The sequence below is a fragment of the Crocodylus siamensis genome, chromosome 4 (genome assembly GCF_052110815.1).
Source record: "Crocodylus siamensis isolate JL-2025a chromosome 4, ASM5211081v1, whole genome shotgun sequence".
Classification (NCBI taxonomy): Eukaryota; Metazoa; Chordata; order Crocodylia; family Crocodylidae; genus Crocodylus; species Crocodylus siamensis.
The window spans coordinates 186,758,044-186,776,801 of NC_143398.1; the positions used below are offsets into that span (position 1 = coordinate 186,758,044).

Sequence of the window (18,758 nt, forward strand, 5' to 3'; positions counted from 1 at the left end):
TAATGCAGCAGGTTGCATCTCTATAGTTTGTACTTATGTGAGAGTTTACATTTATATATACTGAATTTCCCCTTATTTCCTCTTCATTCTTACAGATCTAATATCCTCAGGACATATTTATTTCTATATTTACTTTTCTTCATTTTACAAATTAGATCAGAGCTGAATATACTGCAAATGAGCATCTGACAGACAGAAGAGAAGCTGAGTGTAAAGAGGGGCTTGGGGTTTTGACTTTAATTGATTAAAAACTAATGAGAATTATTATTGTTGGCACTAGATTTATGACCCAGATACTTTGTTTTGGGCAGACCCAAACCCTTAGACCAACCACAGCTTCTTCATTCAATAATAGGCAGATTTTATTGATACACAGTGATAGCAGATAAAAATGATGCAGGCAAAGCATACAAAGTAACCTACCCCAGTTCATCTACCAGTCCTAGAGCTGTCACAAAGGGAAGGTATGTCTGCCAGTATGCGAGCTATACCCTAAGGTTCTTCCTTGAATGTCAGAGATCAGCAGTCTGGAGGTCAAGGGCTGAGGTGCATCCACCGCTAGTGGGAAGGGTGAGGCTGGCTGGCGATATGCCCTCTGTCCATGGTGGTCTTGGGCTCCCCTCTTGGGGACCCTTTGCTGCTTTGAAATTCTTCCTTTCATATACTTTGCTCTCTCTGCTAATTCTTCGTTTCTGGGCATTGTTAATTGGTTTCCCTGTGGTCGTCATCCTGTCCATGTTCTGTCCTGTCAGTATTCTTTTGTTCCAGCAAAACCATCACACGCAGACGTCTTAATTTGGTTATTTACCAGGCCTCATAATTTGGTCTGTTCACCAAAGCCAGAAATCCCAAGGGTTCTGTAGTTGGGCACTGTGACCTGGCACAGTCCCTTATCCCTGTTAGGGTTCACTGTTCATGTTATGGAACAGTGTGGTACATGTCTCCAATTTCCCACCGAGTGTGTCTGCTTGCTTCAGACACAGTAGGAAAGTAGGAAACTTTGTTACAAACAGGCTTTTAGAAACCAATTAACTCTTGCAGTTCCCCTGGACCATTGTTCTAATGCATATCTACTTTACCTACAAGCCAATTCCTAAAAGCAAACCTCTAAATGCCATTTTCTAGCCATTAATGATAAATCAAAACAACTGCAAGATACCTCACTGCTTGGAAACTAACAGATACAACACCACTGTAACAAAATAGCTCTATATAGACTTCCGAGAAGAATTGACTTATTGTATATTAGTTATTATTAATTAGTATTATGCTAGTTTTTAGAGATCCAAGTCAGAATTATGTCTGAATTATACTAGAAGCTATATGGACATATACAAAACAATTACAGTCCTGAAGAGTTTTTGTCTAGAGGACCAAGAGATGAAAGATTACTTATCTCATTAATAGACTTGTTTCTAATAGCAGCAAATCTAGCTGCAAATTTAAGGGATTGTCTTTATTATATTTTGCTTTAATCTGTAAATTTTAAATATTATTTTCATAGGAAGGGCATCTACAAACAAAGATGATCAACGCTGGTTTGAAATATGGATATGAGTATCTCGGCAATACTCCTAGGTTGGTTATTACTCCACTTACAGACAGATGCTACAGGTAAAAACATAAATAAGTAACTATGTTATGGGCATGGAATTTATCCAGTAGAACTAACTTAAATAGGAATTCAAAATAGGTGTCTGCCAAAACAGAATGGCAATTCTGTTTTACTGCTAATTTTTATTGTTCTCATCATCATAATTTGGTGGTGGGCAAAATATGGCCTGCAGGCTGGATTTGATCCACCAGGCCATTCTGTCTGGCTCACGGGGCCCCTAAAAAAATTAGTAAATTAATATTTATTTGCTCCTGGCTGTCTGTCAAAGCTGACAGGAGCCAGGGGCAGTAGGACCCAGGGGGAGCCTTCAGCAGGACTGAGCAGCCCACCACTGCCCCTCCCCCAGCCATTTCACTCTGTTCTTTCCCCCACACTGCTCTGGCACCACGTGGCTCCCAGTTGCATCGCTGGACTGGGGAGCATGGGGCCATGCCAGTATGTGTGTATGTGTGTGTGCATGCACGTGCGCGAAGGCAGGGGCAGAGTGTGTGTGTGTGTGTGCGCACGCAGGGGCAATGTATGTGTGTATGAAGGGAGAGACAGTCTGTGTGTGTGTAGTCTGAGGCAGAGTGTGTGTGAGTGCAGGCAGGGGCTGTGTGTGTGTGTAGGCAGGGGCAGAGTGTGTGTATGTGCAGCAGGGGAAGAGTGTGTGTGTGTTCATAGGGTGAATCCCACATGCACACCCCAGCCACCCTCCCCCAACACACAGCCCCCACAAATGCCATACCTACCCTCCCCCACATACCCACAGCCCCCCCATAAACCTGTACACACACCCCACAAGAATTCATTTTAAGCTATTGTATTACCTCTATGTACACTACACAAACACATGTAAATCAGGACAAAAATATTTTTTGAAATCAAATTAATGAATGTTATAGAGGTTTGCCTTTAGGCTATAATTTGGTATTTTTCTGGTTCTGAGATGGCAAAACCCTTTGCTGAAAGGGGTACTTCCAGGGGAAGGGGAGGGACTGCAGCTGGCAAAGTTCAGGGGTTAGGGGGTGGGACTTCCAGGCACAAGATGGTGACTGGGGGCGGGGCACCTGTCAATGGGCGGGGCTACCCATACAGCCCTCGACAGCTTGCCAAAACTCAGTAAGCAGCCCTCTGCCCAAAATAATTGCCCACTCCTGTCATAATTGCATTATGGTTCATTGATTTAAATTAGCTACCTGTTAGTATTTGTATTTAAATTTGTGATAAAACGGATTTTGAGACAGTAACATTATTTTTAGTACAGGGTAGGAAATGTAACCATAACGATGAACCTATCTACTTCATAAACAAAATCATGCACTCATTTTTTAAGTGTGATATAGGTGATTATATAAATGGAAAAAGAACAGTGATTTTTTTGTGTGGATTCCATCTGAGTCTGAAGTTCTACAAGTATGAGAAATCTTTTAGAATTTTAAACTAAACAAATTTTACATTTAAATAATAGAGTAATCCAATGGTGTCAGTTTCACTGAACCATTTTTAAGTCTGTACATACATTTTATGCTAAGAGGTGAGATATGGATAATGACTAGTATGCTAAGAAACATTCTGGACTTTTAGTAAATTGATTTATCCAGGACTGCAGGGCTGTGGATTCCAACTACTGATAGTTAATATAGAATATTTGAGGAGGAAACGTAGTGGATTTGCTGGATTTCTTTCTTTTTTAACTGAATGGAATTTGAATATTTAATTTCTTTGAAGCAAAGGTGAACATCAGTTTTTAAAAAATTTTCAGGCCCCCTCTACACGTTACAGGTGCAATTACCTTGAGATCAGCTACATGTGCAAAGTAGTTATAATGCCGTAAAAATTTCCATCCAGCAATAATGTTAGATCTTGAAACTGTATACAAACTTTATATCTGACTGCTATCAAGCTTTAATTTGCATGTGGAGCAGGGTCTCCCCTAAGGCTGGTAGCCCTGTCAGCTGCTGAGGCTCCCAACCTCAGGGTTGTACAAAGCCCACCCAGGACTTGGAGTCCCACAGCTCTGGGGACTCTCATCCCAGCTGCTGCCAACTCTGGGTCCTGGCATCATGGGGACACAGAGTTCTGTAGCTGCAGAAGCTGGGTGCTAGGACCCAGCTTGGTCCTAGCAGCTGGTGGGGTCTGGCTGCCCTAGGGGTGTGTGAAACCCCTGGGGCTGGGGAATTGCAGCTTTTGTGATCCCTCAGCCCCAGCCCCAGGTGTGCATGGAGTAGCCCTGTGGCTGGGAGCCCCTCATCTGAGGGGGCTCCCAGGTGTGGGAGCTCTGGCAATAAGGTGTGATGGGATCTAATCCATGATCCCACAGTCATGCCTCCTGCCATGCATGTGTAAATCTCATCATGCCTTTACCTGCACGTGTGGAGGGGCCTCCAATAAATGTTGGGATAAGTGCAAATATGGCATGTGTTACCAGCGATAGAATGGAAAATGACCCATTCTCACCAATATTTTTCTTTTTAAAAATTTCAGAACCCTTTTTGGAGCACTCCATCTTCACCTGGGAGGTGCCCCTGAAGGTCCTGCTGGAACAGGGAAAACTGAAACTACAAAAGATTTAGCCAAAGCTGTAGCTAAGCAATGTGTGGTTTTCAATTGTTCTGATGGATTGGATTACCTTGCATTAGGAAAATTTTTTAAGGTTTGGATACATCTTGAGAGCCAGATTCCCATTTACTTTTAGATCCCTTATGCCATTCTGACATTGTGAAATAGTTGGTCCTTTGGTGTTGGAACTTACGTCTTTGTCCCAAATAGAATGTAAAACATGCAAAATCTGTATATTTGATGAGGCTTTTGGAGACCAGGTAAAGGGAATCAGGTTTTGGGTGGACTGAATGCATCTGTTGTTCCAGTGTATTGACACAAATTAGTATTATTTATTGTGTAATTCTGCTAGGCTATATTATTGTATGGATTATTAATTTGATTAATTCCTACAGTCTTTATATAGTCTTCTTTTTGCATTAAATCTATTTTTTTCATTAGATAAATGATTCAGTTATTGTGACACTGAAAATCAATAGTTGACTGTGATGAACAAATTGGCTTTTTTTTTAGGGTTTGTTATCTTGTGGAGCCTGGGCTTGTTTTGATGAATTCAACAGAATTGATTTAGAAGTACTTTCTGTTGTTGCTCAACAAATTCTTACTATCCAAAGAGGTAATTATTATTTTATTTCCATCTTCTGTGCTAAGTATGAAATAAAATTAATAATATTAAAAATAATTTTTTGCTGGACTCTAATTTTCATTTTTCTACAGGTATCAATACAGGCTCTGACTTACTAGTATTTGAAGGAACTGAACTGAAATTAAACCCCACGTGTGCTGTTTTCATTACCATGAATCCAGGCTATGCTGGGCGTTCAGAGCTTCCAGATAATCTTAAGGTATAGTGGACAGTAGTTCATGATAATTATTATGCTTGAACTTTTATTAATTTTTTAAAGTTAATAAACACAGTGATAGGGGAAACAATATTTTTGTCAAATAAATAAATAATACTATTTAGTACCACTCAACCCAATACACCAAACTCACCAAAAAATTCTATTTTCCCATCAGAGAGCACCTCTACACATGCACTTCAATGTGTGGTAGACGATTTTACTGTACATTAAGGCGTTATGTAAAAACCCATGGCATTATGCTAATGCACAGTAAAATAATCTACTGCATATTAAGCATCACTAAAAAAGTGTGCAAATGTGCATGAATTTAATATCTCAAATTGCTGCTGTCCTGTGCACACGTGTAGATGCTGTGCCTGGGAGTAGTTTTCTCTAACTCACATTTCTCTGGAGTTTATTGCTTCAAATTAATTGAACATGTAGACTTACCAAGTAAGTACAAATTCTATAATGTGAATTGGTTTCTTGAATAATGATGTAGGAGTCCTTCATCAGAATTACTGAAAAAAAAGAAATTACTGGTTGTTCTCCTTGATCTAGCAGTCTATATTTCTAGAAAGTAAGGAAGAGCATTTTAAAGTACATGAGCCCTGAAAAAGATTTCTAAATTATGGGTTTAATACGGTCATGAGTCCCAGTATATTCTGAGGTGTTTATCAGATGTTATACATGTTTTCTCAACTTTGTTTTACTGATATGGGGTGTGTAGTCTCATTGAAAAGCCAATATTATGTTATATTAATTTAAGTCACTTTTATCACCATATGGATTATGTTATGCTGTCTGTGGGCATGTCCACATATGTATTAATGTGCTTTAGCTAATGCATATTAAATTTAGTACCTCCATTGTGTGGTACTAAGAAAATGTACATTAGCATATCTTAATGTGCATTAACTAAAGAGCATAGTTTTTAAGTGATACAATGCACATTAGCTTATTTTAATGTGCTTTCACCATGCTGGGCAGTGAGGCTCCTGGGGCTCCGGGGAGCAGGGGACTTCCCCCCGACAAACCCTGATGGGCAGGGGAGTGAGACCCAGACAGAGCTGAGGTTTGGCTTATTGGGCTTCCAGCATGCTGATCCCAAGAGGCGGAGGTGCATGCTGTGTTCCCATGGCATTTTAAGAGCATGCTGTCTCTGTGTATGGGCAGGCACGTGCTGGATGACATAAAAAAAATGTGCCCTGGGCCCCAGCATGGCCTGGAGAGTGACACAGGAGCAACAGCAGCAGGGGCTACAAGAAACATCCCTGCACACCAGACAGGACACAGCAAGGATGCTGGGGAACTGGCTGGGAACCAGACTGGGGGAGATCCAGAGGGATCTCTGCCCCCAAAGATAGGCAGTGGTGGGTGAGAAGTCAACTGGTGGGACTTGCCCCACCTTGAGGTGCCCAGAGAGTTTTGATTTCTAGTTTTCTTTCTAAGTTCCTTTTCCTTTTGGAAATGCCTGACCCAGGATGATCCTGGCACAGCCCATGAAGGCCCAGTGGGAGGAGCCAGGGAGCCCCAAACATACCTAAGGGGGATGGCCCAAGCAGGGAAGAATGACCGGCTACTCTGACCCTGGGGAACAGGTTGCAAGTGAGATGCCTGAGGGTGGAACCCTGGCATTGCAGATAATGAAGATGAGTAGGGAGGAGAGTTGACCCACACGCAGAAGGGGGCACCAAAGTAGTTTTGTTTTGTGTGGCAGCTGAGTGTATCATTGCCGCAACTTGATTTTTGGCTGGCAAGTGGATGGGGTGTAGGTGAGGCAGAGTCCCAAGTCACTTGCTATAGCACTGAGCCAGCCTGGAGGTGGAAGAACACCCCCATCTCTGAAGGAACCTCCTATTCCATCAACATTCATTTGACAAACAAGACATGGCAGGTGAGTGGAAGGGAGTGGAACCTCCCCATGTCAAGAGGCTGCAAGTGACCGGTGGCTTGAGAACAGAGGGCCTAAAGGGCGACATGCATCATGGGCATTGTAATATTTAAGCCTGTGACCCTGCCACCAACCCTTTCCCCAAGGCCATGTGCATTACCTAAATAGCATGTTTTTTAGTGACACTTCAATGTGCAGTAAAATAGGCTAATGCATATTAAAGAACACATGTAGATGTACCCACATTGCATCTTTATGATTTTTTTACTTGACTTTGTCAAAGAAACTGACGAATGTATACTTAAAGAAAAGGGACTATGTGCAACCGCTAAGTATTTCTTGCCACTGTCTTATTAGAGCAAGAACAATTGCCAGTTTCAAATGCAGGCAGAAGGGACTGTTGTTGGGATAGATATCCAAGTTGTTATCTTCCTGTAATGGAAAAATCAACCCCACAGTACTGAAGGCATCTCAGAAAAAAGCGCCATTATCTGGATGAATTCCAGATTCCCTAGAAAAGGAAGAAATTTCTAGAGGATCCTGAGACTCATCACCATTTGTTTGGGACAGTGTTGATTGGAGGGGAAGGGAGGACATGGAGTGGCTTGGAGGTATATAGGGGCTATCTATGAGATAATCATGGTCTTTAAATTATCCAGGGCTTTGGGGGAAGTCAAGTCCCCAGTGGTCAGGGCTGGCAGGATCAGAAGGAAGGCTGATTTTGGAAATATATGCAAGATTCTAAGGCCATATATGTGCAACCGTATGGTATGCGGTGTCACAGATGCATCTGCAGTGCCACATACCATACATACATTCAGTTGATCTCCACGCTGCAAGGCAGCAGTGCAGGGTGTGTGTGTGGGAGGGGGGAATACCTGGGGTGGGGGCACCATGCACCTCTTGAAACCGGAGCTTGGCCAGCCAGAGCCATACTCCAGCCACCAGCCAGGCTGTGCAAAGCAGGATCACCACTGTTGCAGCTCTGGGAGGCCCCCAGGACCCTGGGTGAGGCTGCTGGGGCCAGCCCAGTGCTGGCCCCAGCCTCCCCTACCCCATCCAGGGTAACCTGCTGCATGCAAGAGGGTACATGGCACAGGTGTTCCCCGGGGACAAGGTATCCTGCTGCTAGTTGTCCCCAGGAACCAACGTCCAAGCATGTGTGGAGACGGCCTAAGCATTTCTAGATTGTAGCCAGATGAAAGGATAAGAAACTTTACTGGTCTCTTTGTGTTGCCTTCAAACTATATGGCCAATTTTTCTTGTATAATTTTTTTCCCCATATGATAAATATTTACATTGTTTTGTATTCTTGATTGCATGGAGTAAAGTGTGACCTCAGCACGATTGATATTCTAGGCTAGTCAGAAATATGGAAAAAGGGACCTAAAATTCTTCCCCAATCACAAAGGAAGGTACCAAGAACCTAGAGATTCTCATGCTGCAGTGGTGAGGTCCACTATAAGGGCAGTTGAGCTGAGGCTTGAAGGGATAAGGAGTTATTCCAGAGCAAACCTTGGTTTGTTCCTTGGGACAAATGGCAGGACAGTGGGGAGAACCTTGGGGTTTGTGACCTTCTGTTGTTGGTGGCTTTATGCTGAAAGATGACTTGTCTACAAGGTATTCAGTGTAGGAGATTTGTAAAACAGTTTTTATCCTGCTTTAATATCACATCAGAAAAAAGATCAGAAAAAAATTGCACTGTTTAATGATTTTCAAAAGAGCTTGATTCCTAAATATAAATCTTTTTTCTCCGGAGACATGCATATCTGCCAAGTGGGAATATCTGTAAATGTGACTTTCAACCCTCAATGAAGTCAATAGCAGTTATAACATTGACTTCATTTGAACCAGTATTTTTCCCCTAGACTTCCTAAGTAAGAAGATATTCTTAAAGTAAGATAGAACCTAATTTATTAACTTTCTTCCTACTTGTGGTTTTACAAATAAGGTCACTGTAACAGGATGTCAGATTCTAAGAGTTTTATGGGAGTATAGGATTCCGCTGCAGAGGTCCTCTAAACTCAGATGTTAGCTACTAGAGTCGACACAAGAGCTGTTGAAATGTCTCTTTGAAGCTCGGATAGAGTATGTTCTGCAGAGAAAAAGGCAAATCTAGGAGGAAAGCTATGTTTGAGCTTATATGGATTTAGTGATACATTTGAGTTAATGATAAAGAATAAATTTTGATTTTACAGTGTTTGTAGATGTGTTTCAAAGCAGTGTGAGTAGTGGTAGATTCAGATGAAAAAAAATCATTGTCTAAAGGGGTAAGTGGAAGGTGCCCATAAATGGATGCTAGCACAGGAAAAAGCAGCAATAAGTTTGGTTTCATCAATAGACCTTAATGCTATTTAGGAAGGAGCAGCAGTAATACAGCAAGCTTAGACTTACCTTAGTAATATAGCAAGCTTGGAAAAAAAAAAACAACCCAGCACCAAAATGTTGGCAATAGCTTTTACAAAGCATATCAGCTACTTGCACCAGAACTTCAGTAATTCCCTTGAAAGACTTGTTGTGTTTTGTGTGTTGTTGTTGATATTATTAATAAAGAAAACATTAATTTTTGTGCTCTATCCTCAGATATCTCTTATTATTTATGGAGAACAATAAAATGTACAACATACTAACTTAGTGAAGTTTAATTGGATGCCACTGCAATAAGGAAATAATAAAACACTGTAACGTTTTATGTAATTTTGAATAAATTATGCAAAATAAGAATGTGGCTGATGTGATTTTTCATATTTATTTAATAGGCTCTCTTTAGGACAGTAGCTATGATGGTTCCTGATTATGCCATGATTGCAGAAATTGTCCTGTATTCTTGTGGATTTGTTACTGCCCGACCTCTGTCTGTGAAAATTGTAGCTACATATCGTCTGTGTTCAGAGCAGTTGTCTTCCCAACATCATTATGATTATGGTATGAGAGCAGTGAAGTCAGTGCTTACAGCGGCTGGTAACTTAAAGGTAACAGATTTTTGCCTTTGTTTTGGAATCTAGTATCTTAATCAGAAAACTTTGTTTCATGTTTATAGCAGAACAATTTGGTCACACTTTTCTATACATTTTCAAGTAGACCTTTGTGATTTATATCTCTATAAATGCTATTAATTTGAATCATATGAATAGCTAAAACTTTGTGCAGCCATGAAAATATAGGGAAGAATATTATAGGATTCAAATTTAGAAATCACAAAGCATTCCTGGAACTAATCAATTTGTGATGTGCACATATAGGAATCACAAATGGACTGAAAGGAAAAAATATTTCTATACAACTAAAATCAGGTTATATCTGTGTCTGTGGTATATGCTAGCTCTGCAAATTTGATAGAATTTTGGTACCACACTATAAGCGATCATCATAGCCACAGGAGAACAGCTAGCTCAGTCCAATTTCTCCTGATCCCTCTCCCTCCAGACTTGGTGAATCAAGGGGAGTGAGACATATTTTATTTAGTTTTATTCTTTATACGTTCTTATCGGGCCCACCCTGCAATAGTATGGGAACACTTCCAGTAGTGCATTAAACATTGTGAATTATTTCTGTCATATATGACTTTAATCTTTTTGAACCCCTCCGTGGTCAAGGGTGAGACAGATACTTGTATGCACAGTGGGCATGTCTACATGTTCATTAACACGCTTTAGGCAATGTCCATTAAATCTAGTACCTCCATTGTGAAGCACTAGAGAAAGGCATATTAGCCTATTTTAATATGCATTAGCTAAAGAGTATGGTTTTTGTAGTGCTTTCATGCACATTAAAGTAGTTTAATGCACATTAATGTGCACATGTGTACACATGCACCCAGTGTAGTTGTTTTTGTTTCTGTGCAGATGAGGGCTTGGCTTGTACAGTGGAAGAATGGATGCATTTTGCATGAATGATGTGTAAATATGCATGCTGTCCTACCCCTAACTTCTACCTGTACTGTCTAATATACTTTTATAACCTGAGAGATGGACCTGAAGTACAGTTTTATAAAAATGTCATAGCAAAACTTATCTCTGGAATACTGAAGTGAAAGGGGAGAGCTGCCAGTCCAGTTTCACATGCATGTGCAATAATATCAGAATGTAAAAACTTTATATAAGTTTATAAACCTACAGCCAGAACATATACTATTATCAGGGGATCTGAAATCTACAAAGAATATATACAAAATGCACTATGGCACCTGTTTTTATTTTAAAAATATATTAACACTAAATTTATACTATCATAATTTTTAGCTGAAATATCCATCAGAAAATGAAGAAATCTTACTCCTTCGATCCATTATAGATGTAAACCTGCCTAAGTTCTTGTCCCATGATCTACCACTTTTTGAGGTAAGAAGTTAAAATATATTTTGATAATGTAAAACAGCAACTATATATATTTAGTAATGTAGAGCAGGTGCCAGACAAATGGGCTAAGCAGTATTTTAAACTAGCATTTAAACAGAATCAAATGTAGTCTTCACTGCTCCTCATCAAGCATTGAATATAGTTTTCTCTAGGAAATCCTGCATCTGATTCTAATAGCTTTTCCAACACAATTTTCCAGCTAAAAATGATAATAATGCATTTATATTGTCTTTTATTTAAAAATTTCCAAGTGCTTTACAATTATACTTTTGAGGTCAGTAAATACTATTATTCTTATTTTTCAGATCAGGAAAGTGAGATTTTTTAGCTTAAAGACTGTGATGGAGAGTCAGATAGGTTTACTGGCACAGACTGTCTCCTGTCCTGAGTAGACCTTGGTGCAGGAATAAGTTGAGAGAAACAGTATGGCCTGGGATTTACTGTAAACAGTATCATATTTAGGAGAGCAAGCTCGAGAGATGGAAGTTAGTTATCTGTTTTTTCTGAGCAAAGAAGCTGTTTACCTTGGAGGGAGTTTAATTTTAGTTCCTGCCCTTGTAAAGAAGGGTGATTATCTTAATTGGGGAAGACTTCATCTTCTGCCTCACTCCCAAGATTCTGCTGTGGCTCAGTGGATCAGAAAAACTGGTGATGCTTACTGTCTGGAACCAGATTTCTTCCACAGCAGGGATACGTGCAAAAATAGTATTTAAAAGGACAGAACAATATATTTATTGACACCCTAACATTGGTGACTAAAATAATGTTTTTGAATAAGGTAAAAGGAAAAGAAAAGTCAAAATAGGTCCATTTCTCTAATCACTAAAATTAAGCTTAATTGTAAATGGATAGAACAAGAGAATTCTAAGTTCACAATCTGTCATTTATCAGATGATGGGCTTTTTAGGTATGTTATTTGTGGAACACAGCTTTGTGTCCAGAGTTGACATTGTTGATCTAGCTCAAATAAACTGTAGCCTATTTTACTCTCTGTCTCAAAAATATCTAACATCACTCTTGTTTTGCTACATTATGCAAATCTTATTTTTACATCTATAAAATACTAGAGGTAAAAATGCAAAATCTCTGTTTTTATATTAAAAGTTTTTATTTAAATAACTTCAGTTACTATGATGAAGTATTGATAAATGAGAATAAAGGCATTTTAACCTTCTAACTAAATGATGCCAACAGGTTTAAGCCTGCTTTGATAAAATCTAATGTTGCCATAGAGTAATATATTATCTCATATACTAGATTCTTCTGTGATGATAGTGTTAAATATATGTTATAGAGAATGCATGAAATGTACAGTTATAAATTACAAGACAAACTTTACTCAGAAAAAGTATGCTGAGCAACTAAACTAAACACAATGCCACTTCTGAGTTTGTATTCAAATCCTCCATGTTCTAAATAGGCCTTATAGATTTTAGTACTTTGTGTTTTTCATTTCAGATAAATATTTTTCTAATTCATTTGTTAACAATGAATAGTTCGATTAACAGCACCAAAAGCCACTCATGATTAGACTATTTGTCTGTACAAGTCACATAGTAAAGGGAGTATATACAAAAATTACACCATAAATAGCAATAGAAAAGTGATAAATATACATTGTAATTTATTCTCTGACAGGGCATTACTTCAGATTTGTTTCCTGGTGTGAAATTGCCAAAACCAGATTACAATATTTTACTGGAAGCTATCAAATCAAATTGTGATGCAATGAATCTTCAAATGACAGAAATTTTTGCTATGAAGATCTTACAGATATTTGAGATGATGATTGTTCGTCATGGTTTTATGATAGTTGGAGAGCCATTTGGTGGAAAGACATCTGCCTATAAAGTTTTGGCAGCAGCTTTGGGTGATATTTGTGAGAAGGTAACTAAATATTTTGACAAACATTTTTATCAAAAAAGTTTGCCAAGTAACAAATGCTGTTATATTATATTCAGTACTTGCATAGGAGAAAGTGAATGGAGATGTGAAAAGGAGTCTTCATGAGTTTCCATATGTAAAATGTCTTTATACGCCTCTTTGGAGTATGTCATAACATCTAAATAGGGACTTCTGGTTAATAACAACTGTTAAACTATAATAACATATTCTTATGTTTAGAGAACTTATTGTTGGGACAGTGGTCCAGGAAAGTATAGTCACATTTTTTTCTGAAGGATATGTTAAACTGTTAGTGTGAGAATATGCTACACAGAAATTTTAAAAACTTGGCTATAACCATTTAAACAAAAAAAGGTTTTTGTTTACTCTAATTATTTCCCCTCATATATCAAACTTATAAGGAAATAATCTTTTTTAGCCTACAAATTCATTATGCTGCCAGGGCAGAAGAACATAAAATACTGATTTTTTTTTAATTCTAGAGGAAGGTTTCCTCCTCAGCTAGTCTCTAGATACACATTTCAAATGATCAATCACTTCTGTTGAAACACATATTTCTAAATCAGGGCGGCCCTACTTCTGGACAGTGGGGCCTGCATGCCACATAAGCCACAGACCCCCAGACCACATGTCACATGGGCTACAGTTGCCTGACGTTTTCCCTGCTATGCATCCAATGCAGCCTTCCTCCTTTCTATTCCAGTGCCGCATAGAGGGGGAGTATCACCTCCTTGGACCTGCTTGAGATGCATCTGTGGATGCATGACAAGGTGCGGTTGGCCTTCCTGACTGCATCCTCACACTGTTAGCCCATGTTCATTTTTGCATCAATAGTGATTCCAAGATCCTTTTCTGCCTCTGCACTGATGAGAAGGGAGCTCCCCAACCTATATGTATGGTGCTGGTTGTTCCTCCCCAGGTGCATCACCTTGCACTTGTCAATGTTGAAGCCCATCCTATTCTCATCCACCCACCCCTGTAACCTGTCTTTGTCTGATTGCAGCCTATTCTTCCCTTCTAGCATGCCCACATCCCCCCACATCTTAGTGTCATCAGCAAATTTGAACAGGGTGCTTTTTACTCCCTTGTCCAAGTCACTGATGAAGATGTTGAACAGTGCAGGCCCGAGGACCAAGCCCTGGGGGAACCCACTGCCCAAGTCCCTCCAGGCTGAAAATGACCCGTCCACCACCACTCTCTGGGTGTGGCCCTCCAGCCAGTTCGTGAACCATTTGACTGTGTAGGTGTCAACGCCGCAGTCCCCTAGTTTTTTAATGAGAATGGTATGAGAGACAATGTCGAAGGCCTTCCAAAAGTCCAGAAAGACTATGTCCACTGCTACCCCTGCGTCTAAGGATTTTGTGACCTGGTCATAGAAGGCCACCAGTTGGTCTGACAGGACCTACCGCTAATGAACCTGTGTTGGTTGCTTCTAAGCATAACCTCCCCTGCTGGCCCCTCATGGACATGCGCCAGGATAATTCTCTCAAAAAGCTTACCCAGGACTGAGGTAAGACTAACTGGCCTATAGTTTCCTGAGTCCTCCTTCCTCCCTATTTTGAAAATGGGAACCACATTGGCCCTCTTCCAGTCCTCTGGCACCACACCAGAGTACCACGAGTGCTCAAAAAGCCGTGCCAGGGGTCCCGCAATGACCTCAGCTTATTCCGTCAGCACTCTGGGGAGGAGATCGTCAGGACCAGCTGATTTAAATATGTCCAGTCCCTCCAGAAGTTCCCTGACTAGATCCTCACTGACCCTTAGTCTGGGTGCACCTCCTCTGGGTCCTGAGGGTGTCCCAGTGGGGGGGGGCTGATCTGGTCCCTGCTCAGGAAAATGAAGGCAAATAAATCATTAAATAGGTTAGCTTTGTCATCTGGTGTGATGACCAGATTTCCTAGCATGTCTTTAAGGGTCCCCACATTACCCGGTACCTTCTTTTTGCCCCCTATGTATTGGGGCAGGGGCCAGGATTGTGGGGTGGTGACAGTGCAGGGCTGGGGAAGAGTTGTGATCTGCTCCTGGCATGCCCTGCCCACAGAATGGGTGCCCATTCCAGGGATGAGTGGGCAGCAGATTGTGGCTCTGCCCTGGGCCCCTGCCTCACGCTGTCACTACCCCACAATCCCAGCTTTGACTCTGGCCCCAGCCCCAGCCCCAGCCCCACCTGCCTGTCCCATTCCTGGACACTGCTCCCCACACAATTACAGCACCATCCCACCCACCTGGCTAAGTGCACCCAGCTTACGTAGGTCCTGTGCCAGTCTCCATGGAGACCCTGCCTGCCTGCTCTGTTTGGCACCACAGTGGTGGGTGCAAGGTGGATGGGCTGAGGTGCCTAGGCAGTAGGGTTGGGGCTGGCAGCAGTGGTGACACTAGCAATGGCAGTCAGAAAGAGCCACTGCTGCTGAGGCTGCTGGAAAGCAGAATCTGGCAACCACACTGTCCCCACCTTGCTGCACACCCAGGGATGGCAGGACTGGTTGCACACATCATGGCCTGGGCTGCCCCCTGCGCATGGGCTGGTTGTGGCCTAGCTACCCCCTGTGAACTGGATAAAATCCCTTGGCAGGCCAGATCTGGCCCATGTGCCATATTTTGCCTACCCTTGTATTAACCCCTTGGAGGCTGCTGTGGTTCATGGGTTACTAGTTATACAGCCCTGATCTAATCTGGTACAGGATGATACAGTCAATGAGAAGCGTTTGCAAGATTAAAAAGGAGGACCTAAGATTTCTAGTGTCTGAAGAATGAGCGGAATATCTCTGCAGGCTGCTCATTGGCCACTTTATTGAGACCTTTAGGGCTTCTTGGCTACAATCTTCTTCAATACCAAAAGCAATCAAGGACTTTCCATCTGAATTTTGTGGTTTATTTAGTATCTGAACTGATGAAATCTTGAGTTCAGTAAAGGATTTGATATCTACTATCTGCTTGTTGGCTGTATATATACCAGACCCCCCTCCTCCTCCAAGAAAAGACAGACTGGATCCTAAAGCTTCATTATAGAGGCATATTATGGCTATAACCCATGGTAGTTGACAGAACCACCAACGCAGCAAAATATTTTCCCGTATGAGAATCCCTCTGCTCCTTTTCCTTTGCAGGGCACTCTGCATTCATCTCATGGGAATGCTATGTCATAGGAGCACACTGCATATGTCTTTTCATGTCCAGATAAGCACACATATGCGGTTTGTCATGCCTCAGAAATATTTGAGGTGCCGCAAACTTGATGTAGCACACATGCAACTGTTCACTGCACTGCAAATTTACCATGTGAGCCTGAGCAACTAGAAGCTGGGTCTTCCAGGGAGACACTCTGGTTGCTGCTCCACTGCTTTAAGTGTCCCCATGGCTCCTCCAGCATGCCATTTCCCTAAAGTGGGGCATTTTGCCCCACAGCAGACCCCATGTGCAGGGGTATACACAGCAGCAAAAAGTAGCAGCAAAAAGGAGCTGCAAAATTCATGCCATGGGAAACATCTGCCCCTGCATGTGGGGACTTTCCCATATAGAATGATAGTTTGATGCTTTTGTCGAGAGTTGACCAGAACCATTGTGGGATCCATGGCTTGTTCCCCCTTTATGGAAAATGCCATTTTATTTTCTGGGGGTCTGGAACCACACCAACTGCAACCAGCAGATCTGGGGAATGATAAAGAATAGAGGTGCACCAATAAAATTTTTTTAGCCAATACCAATGGTCAGTTACTAACCAGCCATATTGGCTTATATTGATCTGATAGTTGATATGCAGCCTGGCAGCTTGGAGAGCAACATCCAGCTGGTAAGTCTGTGGGAGGGAAGGGGCATAGGGGAAGGAAGGGGCATGTGGGGGGAGGCAGATTGAGGCCCCCACAGTGAGGGAGAAAATGAGCCTGGGGCAGGTGCAGGTACTGCCCATCTGGGGCAGGCAGGTTGGAGCCACGGATCGCTTGTCCAGGGGGGTAGGAAGGGGGTGCAGATCCCTGCCATTGCGCACACCCCTGGAAGAGGCATGGAGGACATGTGACCTCCCTGGATTTGTATGTGAGGCAAGGGTGGGCTGCCCACTGTGGGCTTGGCCTCTTCCTGGTGTGGGGCCTGGGCCAGGGCTGTAACTTGGGGTGGGCAGGGGTGGGATGGGCAATGGCAGCTCTGAAAGGGGGGTTGTAGAGGAGCTACAGTGAATTTTGGGGTGGCTATAGTCCCCCCATAACCTTCCCTCCCAGCACTGCTGCCACCCACCCCTGCCTGCCCCAAGCACATGCCTGGCCCAGCCCCCTCTCTGGGAAGAGGATGGCATAGCTGCTGGCCCTAAGCCTGCAGCAGGCAGCCTGCCCTCACCCTGTGCACAAATTGGGGGGGGCACAGTGGTGGGAGCTGTACCCCCTGCCCACCCTCTCACACCCCCTGGATGTGCTGCCTGCAGCTCTGTCCCATGCCTGGCTGGGCAGCGCATGCCTTTGTCCCAGCTCCACTCCCTCCCTCACCATGGGGGCCTCAATCTGTGCCCCCCCATGTCTCTCCGCCCCACTGACTAATCGGCTGGACACTGCTCTCCAAGTTGCTGGGCTACATTCCTGGCTACATGCATGCTGCAGCTGTGCGCATGCATAGGGCATTTATCCCTGACATTATCAGTTACACCAGGCAAAAAAAGCCGATTGCCGATAATATCAATTTTCCCTTTATTGTTGTTGATCCAGTATGGACTGATATAGAATAAATAATAAAGAATTTCATTTCAGTGTAATGCTAGTATGCTCCTTCCCTGGCCCTTTTCATGACATATAACTGAAATAGGATGTAGGCTTCATTCGGAAACTGAAAGCAGAGGAGGTGCATCTGAAATTTAATCCAGGCAATCTAGATTTTTACTCTCATAGACTTGGACTATCTAAAACTGACAGCCTGGGCATTAGAAAAGCCATATACAGTCCAGTGTGCCTCCATTGTCTTCATCAATACATTATGGAATCTAGAAAGAACTCAATCAGGAAGTCTCAGTTTATCTGGTCAAATTTCTTTCTTGGTATTACAAGAAAAAGAAACTCTCTGGATAGTGGACTTTCTTTTTATATGTATGAAGTTTACCATAATGGGATCATGGTCTCCAGACATGTTTGTAGTATAAAATAAATAATTACCATACTGGTGATCTCAGTTACACTAAAATGCCTCCATGTTGGTTGGCTAGAGACCTGCAGTGAAGCACTTTTAAGAGACAGGTAACAGTCCTCATGGTTTTCTTTACTCAGACATGTCAAACTTCTAAACTGAATATCAGTAAGTGTTTGAGTTAGTCTAAATGATATGTTAAACAAACCTGATCTTTTATTTTTTCTGATCACCAAAGTAAATTTTCATTACTTTGCATCCTTTTGGAACTGCTACAGTTTGTTTGCCTTTATATGCTTGTTATTCTACCATAATATTTATTACGGTTTTTCTTTATCCTTTGCCCCCTACTTCTGTGAATCACTGTTCAATACTTCTTTCTTCATTCATCATTAAAAAGAAGCTGTGCAGCAGAGTGAGAAATTTCTTACCTGATAATTTTCTTTGTTAGCAATTTCTCTTCTCTTTCCACCCACCCTGACAGTCTTTTAAATAAC

General features: G+C 41.9%; 1 protein-coding gene across 1 annotated transcript in view; it reads left to right on the top strand.

Annotated features, from left to right (window-relative positions):
• DNAH7 (dynein axonemal heavy chain 7) overlaps window positions 1–18,758 on the top strand; it is a 226,187-nt gene that overhangs the window by 96,903 nt on the left and 110,526 nt on the right. Inside the window, exons 23-29 of the mRNA XM_090045212.1 lie at window positions 1,505–1,614; window positions 4,082–4,250; window positions 4,670–4,772; window positions 4,874–5,001; window positions 9,655–9,867; window positions 11,137–11,235; window positions 12,892–13,140. Of these exons, the coding sequence (XP_089901338.1) occupies window positions 1,505–1,614; window positions 4,082–4,250; window positions 4,670–4,772; window positions 4,874–5,001; window positions 9,655–9,867; window positions 11,137–11,235; window positions 12,892–13,140 (1,071 nt within the window). The remainder of the gene's footprint in view (window positions 1–1,504; window positions 1,615–4,081; window positions 4,251–4,669; window positions 4,773–4,873; window positions 5,002–9,654; window positions 9,868–11,136; window positions 11,236–12,891; window positions 13,141–18,758) is intronic.